This window comes from Primulina tabacum, chromosome 14 (assembly GCF_025594145.1).
Source record: "Primulina tabacum isolate GXHZ01 chromosome 14, ASM2559414v2, whole genome shotgun sequence".
Taxonomy (NCBI): domain Eukaryota; kingdom Viridiplantae; phylum Streptophyta; class Magnoliopsida; order Lamiales; family Gesneriaceae; genus Primulina; species Primulina tabacum.
In genome coordinates this window covers 2504169-2517328 of record NC_134563.1, presented here as the reverse complement: position 1 = coordinate 2517328, position 13160 = coordinate 2504169, and the positions used below count along the sequence as shown (strand labels likewise).

The following is a 13160-nucleotide window of genomic DNA, read 5'->3' as shown; positions in this document are numbered from 1 at the left end:
TTAAAAATCGTGAATAACTAATAAGTTGCTAGGAAAGAAAAAAAACCAATAGTCATTCCGAACAAAGAGGCCACATCTTTTTCCATCTCTTTCGTCCAATGGCCTCTCCGCCGACGCTGCCAATCTCCAACCCCCAATCGGAATCTCAGCCGCCGATCGCCACCCCCGCCTTCCGGGCTTTCATCCACCGTCTATCCTCCAACATACGCCGCGGATTCTCCCAGCGCCGCCCTTGGACGGAACTGCTAGATCGATCCTCCTTCGCCCGCCCGGACTCTCTTACAGATGCAGCATCCCGCATCCGAAAAAACTTCTCCTACTTCCGCATCAACTACATCTCGCTCCTCGCTCTATCAGTAGCATTTTCTCTCCTTTCCCACCCATTTTCCCTCCTCGTTCTGCTCTCACTCCTCGCCGCTTGGCTGTTTTTGTACGCTTTCCGCCCGTCGGATCAGCCGGTGGTGATCGCGGGGCGCACGTTCTCGGACCGCGAGACGATGGGCATTCTGGTGGTGGCTACCATTGTTGTGGTGTTCCTCACCAGCGTCGGATCGCTGCTCATATCCGCCTTGCTCGTTGGTCTCGCCGTGGTTTGCACGCACGGCGCTTTCCGGTTACCAGAGGATCTGTTTTTGGATGAGCAAGAGCCGATGAATTCTGGGTTTCTTTCGTTTCTAGGAGGCGCTGCTTCCTCCGCTGCGGCTGCCGCTGCGCCTACTGTTGCGGCGCACGTGTAGCTTGGATCTGATGAATGGCATTGTACCCACAAGGTACCCACATTTGTTAGGATTTTTCGAACGTGATTGAGTTATTCAATAGATTGTTATATGGGATTTCGGTTAAATTCAATTGGGTTTTTTCTTGTATGCTACAGATTCAGTACTTAGAATGTAATATTATCATTTGTTCAAGCTTCGCAAATCCATCTTCCATGTTATGTCTATGGTAGCTCTAGGTCATTAGCTGTGCGATAATGATCTGACTTCACTGTTTTTTATTCCGTATAATGAATGATGTTGGCGCATTTTAGTTTCCATGCTCGAGTTCTTGCTATCCTGATCTGATGTCAACAGTTCGTCGGCAGATGATTTCAAATTCTGAAATACCTTACCGTTACGATTAGTCGAAAACATGAGCTTTTTTGAATTTGATGTGTTACTATATGCGTTCTTGAACCATTTCGATTATATACAATCCAAATGAGAACTTTATGTCAAGCGGAACTCGAAAATGGATGGCTATACAGGAAGTTGCTCATACTTATTTACGGGTTTCAAAATTTGTCATGCTGTATTAAAGGTTCATGCTTGGTGACCATATCTGGCCTTGGCAAACGGAATTCCATGTAATTTTTGTTTAGTTTTGAACATCATTTCTTTGAAAATCGAAAGCGATTAGTTTGATTCAGATGTCACAAAATGAGTCTTGATATGTTCTGTTTCATTGAAAATCCCAACCAAATACATAATCCAATGATGCATCCAATTATCCATATTCATTTTCACACACGGAGTTTATAGAAAAGATTATGGATCTAACGTGTAAGAATAAATTTTGAACATCGGATATTTACAGGGCAATGCATAAGGTATGTCAAACTCGACGGCGAACTTACCCTGTTTTGAAATGTTGTGTTCTCTGGCTTCGATGAGAGTAAGATATTCCTGAGACTGGGCATTGTAACTCAGTAGTAGTGGTCTCGTCCGAGTTACTCGTAGCTTTGTACTCGAAAAAAGAGTAAGATATTCATCTTCAAAATGTCCCATGGTGGAAGTATCAAGCCCAAGTGCCTTGAAAGCTCTTTGCAATGTATTAATTAAGCACATATAATATTTAGTAAAGCGTCCATTTCTCTCGTTTCAATATTTTATTAGATTATTTAATAAAATAAGACTTTTAATTTGGTTTTAAACGATCTAAAATTCTCCCCCTTGAAGAATCGTAGATTTGTTTGTCATCTCCCAAATAAACTCGATGAAAAATGAACTTGTTTCGAAAGATAAGAGTGGTGAATTAGATAAAAGGATGAAATTGAGTCAGAGTCCAACAAAGAGGTACAAAAATTTTGAATTTTGTGCTTTTAAGACTTTACAAATTTTATATGTATATATTTAGTTCTAATTTTATATGTTTATGTATTGGTTTATCAACTCTATATATTGATATAATAAAAATATAATTAAACATCAATAAAAACAATTTGTATGCAAAATTCCGTTTTAACATTTTAAGCTTATAAATCATAATGCTTAAATTCTATGATTCGCCACGAGTCGTGCTTCTTAAAACTTCGTTCACAGTGGGATATTGGTATTATTATTTTGAATAATGTTAAAGGTACAATTAATATATCGTTACAGCAATATTTACGATCACTATATCGCGAGATTTTACTGTTATATCGTGAGATTTTGTATTCAATATATAGTGAGATTTTGACAGATTGAATTTTTTGTGTTGTACAAATTGATGTACAAATATCGATGTACATGTAACATCATTCTATTATTTTTCCCTTATTTATTTCATATTGTGATGCATATGATCTAGGTAGTGCATAAAATTAATATTCATAGAAATAATTTCGGTCCATAATGGACCACAGATAAGGAAGTTCCTCTTGTCGGTAGGCGTTGGATTAGGGGGCTCTGATTTCTTCCCTTCCATACTCTGTCGTATACTTGTCAGACACGGTTCGTCTTATAAACACGACTATACAATGAATTCTTATAACAATTAGTCTGAATATGTGTTCGTTTTACAAAAATGGTTAAATCAGATTGTTGTAGAAGTCATATGTATCTCATAATTCAATTTAAATACAATTTTCTAACCAATGAGTGATAGAATCATCACAGTCACCACTCATCCAAAGTACATTGTTCTCGTCGTAGGCTAACTCTCGATCCACCAATGTCGAGAATCTAGATGTGATTTCTACATATTCAAAATGTGGCTCTTGTTATGTAGCATTTTGACCTAATGATTCAATAGTTGACTCCTATACACGTAGAATTTTGTCTTGTATAATAATTATTTCTTTGTGTTCTTGTTAAGTCCGGGTAAGCGCAACTACATAATGAATCTATATAACAATTATTCTATATCCATAGTAGTTTTACGAAAATTGTTTACTCAATTTGTTAGAAGAGTTCATTGGCATCCTAGAAAAATATCATTTAAATATTTACTCACTGGTCAAGAAATCTTGGTTATGCCTATATTGATTTTGCTTGCAACAATATTTCAAAACCTATATATATATATATATATATATATATATATATATATATATATATATAAATCAGGGACAGATGAATGGATTGAATTCTCATTATTGCTGACGATGTGGGCTATAATTATGCAATTACTATTTTCTGAATAATTAATAAATTGGTTTTATGAACTATATAGTTGAGACTTGTTTGACTTATTTTACCGACAGTATTCTTTCAAATGTCCGAGAGTGCAACCATAGAGTCAACTGATGATCAGTATTTTTGTTCAATCTTTAACGACAATATCAAGAAAATGTACAATCATAACATTTTATAAAACAATGCAATTTTCCTCTAAAATTTTATATATTTTTTATATTACAGTTACTATTACTCGAGTCTTTGTTACTTTATATATATAACTCTGATGTCCGGATTTCTCCCGACTAATCATATGTTCCCTTTACTTAAAGTCTTGATTGCCATTTTTTTAATATATCATCAACTAAACATTCTCGGGGACTTTCTTAAAGAGAAAAACCTCGTATAAATACCATGGAATAGTCATTTTACATATTCGGACAAACTTTCTATGCCAATTGCCAATACCAACAGCCGGAATCAACTTTTATAATGATTGTGATTCCTGAAGTTCATGTGGTTGAGGGCTTGGAACCCACAAATGGGTGCCAAAATTTCAACAAAATAAGAATTCCAGAAAATATATAAATTAGATTTAAAATAATCACTGCAAGAAAAAAGACGAAAGACAACAGTTTTTAACCGTTGTCGTAGGTCAAAAAAACTGTTGTTAAAGCCACTTTTGTTAAATAGTGCGCTCAAAGACAACGGTGAAAAATCGTTGTCGTAGACATCAAAGACGACGGTGAAAAACTGTTGTTGTAGGTCTTGTAAAACCGTTGTTAAAGGCACTGTGGTTAAAAGGGTGCGCTCAAAGACAACGGTGAAAAACCGTTGTCGTAGACGTCTAAAGACGACGGTGAAAAACCGTTGTCGTAGCATTGAAAAATCGTTGTAAAACAAAAATTTTGCGACGGTTTTTCTAAACAATTCCGTCGCTAATAGCAACAGTTTTGGATATCCGTCGCACAGTAGCGACGGTTTATATTATGATCACCATCGCTAATTAGCGACGGTTTGTAATTAGCGACGGTTTGTTTATGATTTCTGTCGCTATTTTTTTCGTAAAATAAAAAAAATTTACGGTTATAATTTTATAAACCTAACAAAATATACTAACAATCTTACTAAATTAATATATTTATAATCTTTAACTTAAAATTTAATTAAGGAAAATCGTGGACAAAACGTGGAAGAAAAAAAAAATTAAGAAGTAAAACTAACTAAGGAAATGACTTAGTGGTGTGAAAAAAATGACTAAGGAGTCCGATATTTACAGACACTTGTGCGACGACTAGCGACGGTTTACTCAAATACCGTCGCTAAAGTAAATCGGCGACAGTGTGCTAAAAACCGTCGCTAAATTTAGCGACGAACTGTCGCTAATTGAGCGACGGGTTTCATAAACCGTCGCTAAAGTTAAATTTAGCGACGATATTTTATAAAACCGTCGCTAAATATTAACCGATTTTTTAAAAAAAATTAGAAACTACGACAACGTTTTTTCGAAAACCGTTGTCTTTAACCAAATAAAACACTAGGAAACGACAACGTTTTAAAAAACCGTTGTCGTAGTTAAAAAACCATCCGAAAGACAACGGTTTGTAGACAACGGTTTTTGAAAAACGTTGTTGTAGCCCAAAAAAATCATCCAAAAGACAACGGTATTTAAAAACCGTTGTTGTAGTCTAAAAAAACCGCTCATAGACAACGATTTTAAGTTGTAGCCCAAAAAAAAAGATCTTAGACAACAGTTTTTAAAAACCGTTGTTGTAGCAAAAAAAACGCTCATAGACAACGGTTTTTAAAAAAACCGTTGTCTATAAGCGGGGTTTTTTAGGCTACGACAACGGTTTTTGTTAAAACTGTTGTTAAAAGAAAAAAGACAATGGTTTTAATAAAAATCGTTGTCGTATGAGTGTTGTTGATTGAAGCTTTTGTTGTGGTGAATATTTTGATTTTACAAGAAAGGTCGCATTTAGACATATTGTTTTTGAAAAAATATATTTAGAAAATAGAGTCAAAGCTAAAAAATATGGCTTTTAGGGCTTATGTTTCATATTTAAAAAAAAATATAAAAATTATTTTCATTATTGGATCCGAATACTAAAAATTGTTTTTTCCCCTCAAAAAAAAATTAAAATTAAAAATGGATAAAACAAAACTATCTAAATTAAGTAGTTTTTAAGCTAAATATTTTTATATTCGAACTTGTGCATTATTTTTGCAAAAAAAATTATCATTGTGTCTTATATACTAGTTTTTTTGTTCACAAGTACGAAGATATTTAGTAATTATTTAAGGAAACAAATCCTATGGTAGCAAAAACTTGTGTGAGACGGTCTCACGAATCGTATTTTATGAGACGAATATCTTATTTGGGTCATCCATGAAAAATTATTGCTTTTTATTGTGGATATCGGTAAGGTTGATTCGTCTCACAGATAAAGATTCGTGAGACTGTCTCACAATAATTCTTCCTAAAATCTTTATGGTTAATAATGCCATCTAACTTACTAATAAACCTTAGGCTACGTTTGGTTAGAAGATAAAATTATGAAATGATTAAGAAAAAAATGATTGAAGTAGAAATATAATATGTAATGATAAAATAATATTATGTTTTGTATGATTGTTAAGAATGAGATAATTAAGAATTTTTTGATGAATTGACAAAAGTGCCATTCCACTTTGGCGGTGGCGGCGGACGGCCGACGACATCGATGTCGGCCTGCGGCGTTCGGCGGGCAGTCGGCGATCGGCGGCGACGGTTGGCGGTGGTAAGTTTGGATATAAGAGAAGGGTAAAATTGAAAAAATAAGATGTATTAAGAGTTGGATAAATAATCTTAGGGGGTGAGGAGTGATTATTTTATCCCCATTAATATAACATAATCATTTATAGGAGGGATTGACTTGGTTAAATAAAAATCGTACCAAACTTGGGATTAGGTGGGTTAAAAAACCATAAACCCACCTAATCTCTCATACCAAACACAACCTAAAGGTAACCTTTGGAACTCAATATTTGAAACACTCTAATTCACTTTAGCGGTTTAGTTCACATATTTTAAGGCTACGTTTGGTTGGAAGGATTAAATAAACTAATGATTAGTATGTAAATGATAAAGAAAATGATTGTAATAGAAATGTAATATATGATGTAAAATAATATTATGTTTGGTATGATTTTTAAGTATGTGATAATTTTGAATTTTTTGATAAAATGACGAAATTGCCCTTTTCTTTTTTTTTTCTTTATTCCGGCGACGGCCCAATCCGACGATCGGCGGTAGGTCGGTGGTCGGCCGGAAGCGGCGGCTGGCGGTGGTCGGCCGGAATCGACTGGCGATGGTCGGACGGTCGCCGGCGGCGGCGGTCGGACGGTCGCCGGCGGCGGCGGTCGGCGGTTGCTGGCGGTGGTGGGCGGTCGGTGGAAGGAAGTGCTGGGGAGTTTGGATTTAGGAGAAGGGTAAAATTGGAAAAATATGATGGATTAAGAGTGTGATAAATAATCCTAGGGGGTGAGGAGGTATTATTTTAACCTACCTAATATAACATAATCATTTATATGAGAAATTGACATGGTTAAATAAAAAACGTATCAAACGAGTGATTAGGTAGGTTTAAAAAAAATAAACATACCTAATCCTATCAACCAAACGCAGCGTAAATATATTATCTTTATGATAAATTCAACGAACATCGTTGCATTAAAAAAATAAATTTACGTGAAATTGGTTAATTAACCTCGTATGCTTGAACTCATGATCATTGTCTTATTATCTTCTTAGTTCTATCACCTAACAAAAAGGACTTTCTTCCCATAATTTTAAAATAATAAACCTACGAAAGGGACAACAAGCCGTGCAAAAGCTCCATATATGACAAAAACAACCTCAAAAAACACCAAGAAACATCACAAGCTCACAGAAAATGTCAAGGACATTCTTGTCATTCCACATGCAATTTGGGGTCCAAGTATCCAACCCCAAAATCCTATTACAGCATGACCAAAAGTTGACCAGCCCCACATGAAAAAGATAGCCGTTGGAAGCCAATGGGGACAGAGGGGAGCCTCATTTACTACCAAAAAAATTAAAGTAATTATTGGACCCAAGTTCCCAAAAAGCCAAAAAAAAATAAAAAATCCCTAGGCTTGTGTGCAAAATTACCTGCAATAAAATCAAGAAACTAGCCGTTGAGCATCAGGGCAGTGAAGAAAAAGAACCATCGGCTCGTGCATTATGTATTCTGCCATGTCCTAATCGATTTGTTTGTAATCACTAAATAAATGATTATTCAAGTTTTCACTTTCTGTCTTAAAAATAGTTTCGTGTGTTCTTTGAACTTAGATTCTGTATTAGTTTCTGCTTAATTTAATTAAAATTCAAAAACGGTAATACTTGTAATCGAACTTCTACAAAATTGATTTTGGTAAAAAGTTAGAATTAGAATAACTTATTCATCAAACACTGCTCATTTCTAATTTTTCTAAACTTCTTTAAATTTAATCATTTCTTTAAAATCAGAAGTTGTTGACATTGTACGTAGAGTAAATTTCACAATGTGTAGTATGATCAAATGAGAATAATGGATTCTGAAAACTACGATATGGATCGATAGTAAAATATGAGAGTCCTGCTTAATCTTTTAATTTTTTGAGGAAGAGATCGAATTCACTCGTGAAGGACAACAAAATATTCTACGGAGTGTCGTATACAACGTCAAATATTTTTAGTAGAATACAAGTTATTTATCATATCATATGTGCATCAATTTTGCTATATTTTATGTAAGATAAGTTTCTTGCGTATGTGGTTGGACTACAAACTTTTTTTATGTCAACCCATATTTTTAAATATTTATTTTTTTTAAAAAATGAATATTTATTTAGCTACTAAATATATGTCATAATGTTATTTACGTGCTTTGAAGTCTCATAAAAAATATCACCAATTCACGTGCCTCGTTACACAAAACCCCACAGCCATTGGCACTCTCCCACTTCATATTTTAATTCCAAAATCTTTGTTAACGTACTGTTCCTTTCTCATGTTTCACTTCAAAGTGTAGTATAAATTTTTGTTAACAACAAAAGGCTGGGTTTTCTTTCACATATATTTCATATACCAGATTTTGGAAGTTTTGTTCTTGATTATGGATGTCAAGAATGTCGTTTCCGGAGGTTTACACCCGAGTCCATCTCAAGAAAATGAGGTTCGGTCTCATTTTACTGATAGAGAGAAGGAGAAGTGGAAGATTCAATATGAGCCATTTTCAAGAAAGCTACTTCTTCTCTTCCCCCAAAATTTCTTGATTTTTCAGCTGTTATTTTGTGTCATTGTGCCAGTTTCAAGCCAATCTTGGGATGGTGTGGTGGTCACACAAGCAGATTACCAAGCCCTTCAAGCCTTAAAACATGATTTAGTTGATCCAAAAGGGTTCTTAAGAAGCTGGAATGACTCTGGTTATGGAGCTTGTTCAGGTGGTTGGGAAGGGATTAAATGCGCACAGGGCCAGGTAATAGTAATCCAGCTTCCATGGAGAGGGTTGGGTGGTAGAATCACTGAAAAAATAAGGCAGTTTCAAGCTTTAAGGAAACTAAGTCTTCACGACAATGTTATTGGAGGGTCAATCCCAATTTCTTTAGGATTTTTGCCTAATCTCAGAGGTGTTCAGTTGTTCAACAACAGACTTTCTGGTTCGATCCCTTCTTCACTTGGTTTGTGTCCCCTTCTTCAAACAATTGACTTTGGTAATAATTCTTTGTCTGGGGAAATACCTTCTACAATTGTTAACTCTACTAGGTTGTTTAGGCTTAATCTTAGTCATAATCAGTTGTCTGGTCAAATCCCAGTTAGTATTACACAATCTTCTTCACTTATGTTCCTTGCTCTTCAAAATAACAATCTTTCCGGCCAAATTCCAGATTCTTGGGGGAATGATGGGAAAAATGTGTCTCAACTTCAATCTTTGGCACTTGATCACAATTCTTTCAGTGGTGGGATTCCTTCTTCTTTTGGCAGGTTGAGTTTGCTTCAAGAAATTTCACTTAGTCATAACCAACTGAGTGGAGTTTTATTTCAGGATATTGGCAACCTCTCTAGCCTTAGAACAATTGATTTTTCTTACAATTTCATCAATGGGAGCTTGCCTGGTAGTCTGTCTGATCTGCAGAAACTCTTGTTTCTTGATTTAAGTAATAACGGATTAGTTGGTGGTATACCGGCTACGATTGGCGGCATTTCGTCGCTCAAGGAGCTTGAGTTGTCTTATAACAACCTTAGTGGAGAAATTCCTAGTTCTCTTGGTGACTTACCAAATCTTGATTCCTTTAATGTTTCATTCAACAACCTTTCTGGTCCTGTTCCTATTAAACTTACTCAAAGATTCAACTCAAGCGCCTTTGCTGGCAATCTTGAACTATGTGGATACAGTCCTACAACCCCTTGTCCCGTTTCACCTTCCTCCGAAGTTCCTCCACCACCGAAAAAACGAGCCCGAAAACTCGGTATCAAAGATATTATTATAATTGCAGCAGGGATCCTCCTCATAATTCTCGTAATAACTTGCTGCATTTTGCTCTGCTGCTTGATAAGAAAAAGAAAAATGGTAAAAGAAGCTAAAAAGGGACAGGCCGCAGGAGCGGCTGCTGCTGCCAAGGGTGAAAAGGGCACTCCTGCCGGTGAAGTCGAAGCAAGTGGAGAAACTGGAGGGAAACTTGTGCATTTTGACGGGCCCATGGTTTTTAGTGCAGATGATCTTTTGTGTGCTACTGCAGAGATAATGGGGAAAAGCACTTATGGAACAGTGTATAAAGCTACGATGGAAGATGGAATTCAAGTTGCAGTGAAGAGATTGAGAGAGAAGATTACTAAAGGGCAAAGGGAATTTGAGACTGAGGTTAATGCACTCGGGAAAATCAGACATCCTAATCTTCTTTCCCTTAGAGCTTACTATTTAGGTCCAAAAGGTGAAAAGTTGTTGGTTTTTGACTACATGCCTAAAGGAAATCTTGCAACTTATTTACATGGTAAGTCAATTCTCATTCAACTTTTTTATCCATAATTGCAAGTTTGGATTAGCTTAAAAACTACACTGGCAAAATATTTTTTAAGTACTATCTTTGGAAAAGAAGCATATTTAACTTTGAATTGATTTTGACTTCATAAAAAGGAGTTGGAACAACAGACTCTAATAGCTGCTCATTCTTAATGCAGCTCGTGCCCCGGAAACACCCGTTGGCTGGTCAAATAGAATGAAAATAGCTAAAGGAATGGCGAGAGGGCTGATCTACCTTCATGACAATGTCAACATAATCCATGGAAACCTCACATCAAGCAATGTTCTTCTTGATGAGCACACAAATGCGAAGATAGCAGATTTCGGGCTCTCCCGGTTGATGTTGTCTACTACAAACTCAAGCGTTATTGCCACTGCAGGGGCACTGGGATACCGAGCACCGGAGCTTGTCAAACTCAAGAAGGCCACCACCAAGACTGATGTTTACAGTTTAGGAGTGATCATGTTGGAACTTTTAACCGGGAAGTCCCCAGGAGAGGCAATGAACGGTGTTGATTTGCCTCAATGGGTTGCCTCCATTGTGAAAGAGGAGTGGACTAATGAAGTTTTTGATCTTGAACTGATGAGGGATGCCTCAGTAATTGGTGATGAGTTGTTGAATACTCTGAAACTGGCATTACATTGCGTGGATCCTTCGCCCTCGGCTCGACCAGAGGCGAGTCAGATTATGCAGCAACTGGAAGAGATTAGACCAGAAACGGCTACAACAAGTTCAGGCGATGACGCTGGAGCAGTACCATCACCTAGTGATTGAAGAATTCTAGTAGATTAATATTAGTATTCCATTATTCTTTCATTGTTCCAAATTTAAGTGTGAAGTCTGTATATATAATTGGTGTGTTTCATTCAAGGATTCAGGCATTGACTAGATGTTAATCCATCTTAATTTCCATTCTCCTTTGATGGAAAAGACGAGACGATTGTTTGTTTGGTAGAAAAATACATCTGCTCTTCTATTATTTAACGTATCATTAAAACTTTACGCAAGTCCTTGGTCATAATACTCTAACTAACAAATACTTTTCATAAGGTTGTTGTAACAGGCACCTTACTTTAGTAAGAAAAACGTTTTCTATTTTTTAAAAGAATCCAATAACTTAAAGTCATTATATAAATTCTCAAAAAAAAGTTTATACATATATGTCTTACTATTATTGGGTCACAAAGTTTTGTAAGGAGAATGGCAATTTTTAACTTTTTATGTTTTACTCTTTGGGACTTTGGACCAATAAACTATCAAATTACATTTTTAGTCTATCATCTCTGTTTCCCCCCCATAATTTTGGTCTTTTTTTGCATGACGTTGATTTGTCCATTACGATGTAAGCATTTACATGGAAAAAAGAACTAAATTGCAAAATAAAAGACCAATTTTTTTTAAAAAAAAATGAAAGTTGAAAAAGTAATTGAATTTTTATGATATATGAACCAAAATCATATATAGATGTAAACGTAGGGATAAAAAAAGAACAATATTTTTCTTTTTCTTTATGAATTATCCGTACTCACAGAAGCTCAAGAGGATAATATGAAACATATCCTTACTTCACCGATTAGTATTCTTTAATGTGAAAGACCAAAGTAGAATGTGTTGGTGAATATTGCTTTATTCTTCAGGAATTGGATCTATATAACTCATACTGGACGACCATCTTCCATTTTTACAGAGTATTTTTCATATGTTAAGATTGGAACTTGGACCTAACTCAACCCCAAAAGCTAGCTCAAGGGGGGAGGATTGTCCAAACCCATATATACAACTCCAAGGTTATTTATCCAATTGATGTGGGACAATTAACACACCCCTCTCACGCCCAGGAATGAACATCTGGAGCATGGAGTTTACATGGGTGACCTAATTATAGGCAGTCCAACAAAACCCGGGCTCTGATACCATGTTAAGATTGGAACTTGGACCTAACTCAATCCCAAGAGCTAGGTATCATAACATCATATCCTAGTGTTTAATCGGTTATAAATTCAGATATGGATCAGCTTCAACATTTTAGCCATGAGCATCCATTGATTTTCAATGAAGAAAAAATATTGAGGATGAGACTTTAACCGCGATCATTTCTGCAGCATCTGCAATCTTCCAATATTATAGAGTTCTTTTTACAAGTTGTAAAAAGAACTCGTAAAAAGAACTCTATAACTTTTAATCTGAGACAGATACATTTTTATTTGATTCTTAGAAACAAAACTGTTCATAAAAGAAATTTGTTTTTTTAACAAAATTGTCTTAATACTTGGACTTATGATAATGAACTTCATAATCTTAATTTCTTACGTTTTCAGTAATAAATATTCAACTGAACAGATGAAGGGTATGTTTTCTTAATTTTTTTAGAGAAAGATCTAGGAGTTACTTATCTTCCACGACCGGATCAGAGTTGGATAGTAGGAGATTTACTAGGACTGAACTCTGGTGGGAATTCCGCGTTTGATCGTAAACTTGACTGAGAGCAGTCGTAACAACGAAGTAGCTAGCTAGCATGCATTGATCCCCCATTCTATGCCTGCTCTCAATCTTCCAGATGCCATTTTCATCTCCATCAACTATGTCCAGCTCTTCCTTCCAGCTAGTAAAAAGAAGCCTTTGTTCCATTTGCTGTCTTCTTGGCAACGGATTTTCTTACTAAAATTTTAAAGATGATGATGAAGGTTGTGTTGAATTGCATATTCCATGCGCTTTTGTGCCATTTATCGAACATGC

The 13160-nt window shown here is 35.7% G+C and overlaps 2 protein-coding genes across 2 annotated transcripts; both read left to right on the top strand.

Annotated features, from left to right (window-relative positions):
* Positions 1–17: 17 nt before the first annotated feature.
* Positions 18–943, top strand: LOC142525315 (PRA1 family protein B3-like). Its single transcript, XM_075629572.1, has one exon. The coding sequence runs from the start codon at positions 99–101 to the stop codon at positions 735–737; it is 639 nt and encodes a 212-aa protein (XP_075485687.1). The 5' UTR covers positions 18–98; the 3' UTR covers positions 738–943.
* Positions 944–8317: 7374 nt separating this feature from the next.
* Positions 8318–11389, top strand: LOC142525287 (putative leucine-rich repeat receptor-like protein kinase IMK3). Its single transcript, XM_075629530.1, has 2 exons — positions 8318–10394; positions 10582–11389. The coding sequence occupies exons 1-2, from the start codon at positions 8519–8521 to the stop codon at positions 11196–11198; spliced, it is 2493 nt and encodes an 830-aa protein (XP_075485645.1). The 5' UTR covers positions 8318–8518; the 3' UTR covers positions 11199–11389.
* Positions 11390–13160: the final 1771 nt, after the last annotated feature.

Coding starts and splice junctions, on each gene's coding strand:
- LOC142525315 (XM_075629572.1), top strand. CDS start 99: ATGGCCTCTCCGCCGACGCTGCCAATCTCCAACCCCCAATCGGAATCT.
- LOC142525287 (XM_075629530.1), top strand. CDS start 8,519: ATGGATGTCAAGAATGTCGTTTCCGGAGGTTTACACCCGAGTCCATCT. Junction 10,395..10,581: donor TCTTGCAACTTATTTACATG/GTAAGTCAATTC, acceptor TTCTTAATGCAG/CTCGTGCCCCGGAAACACCC.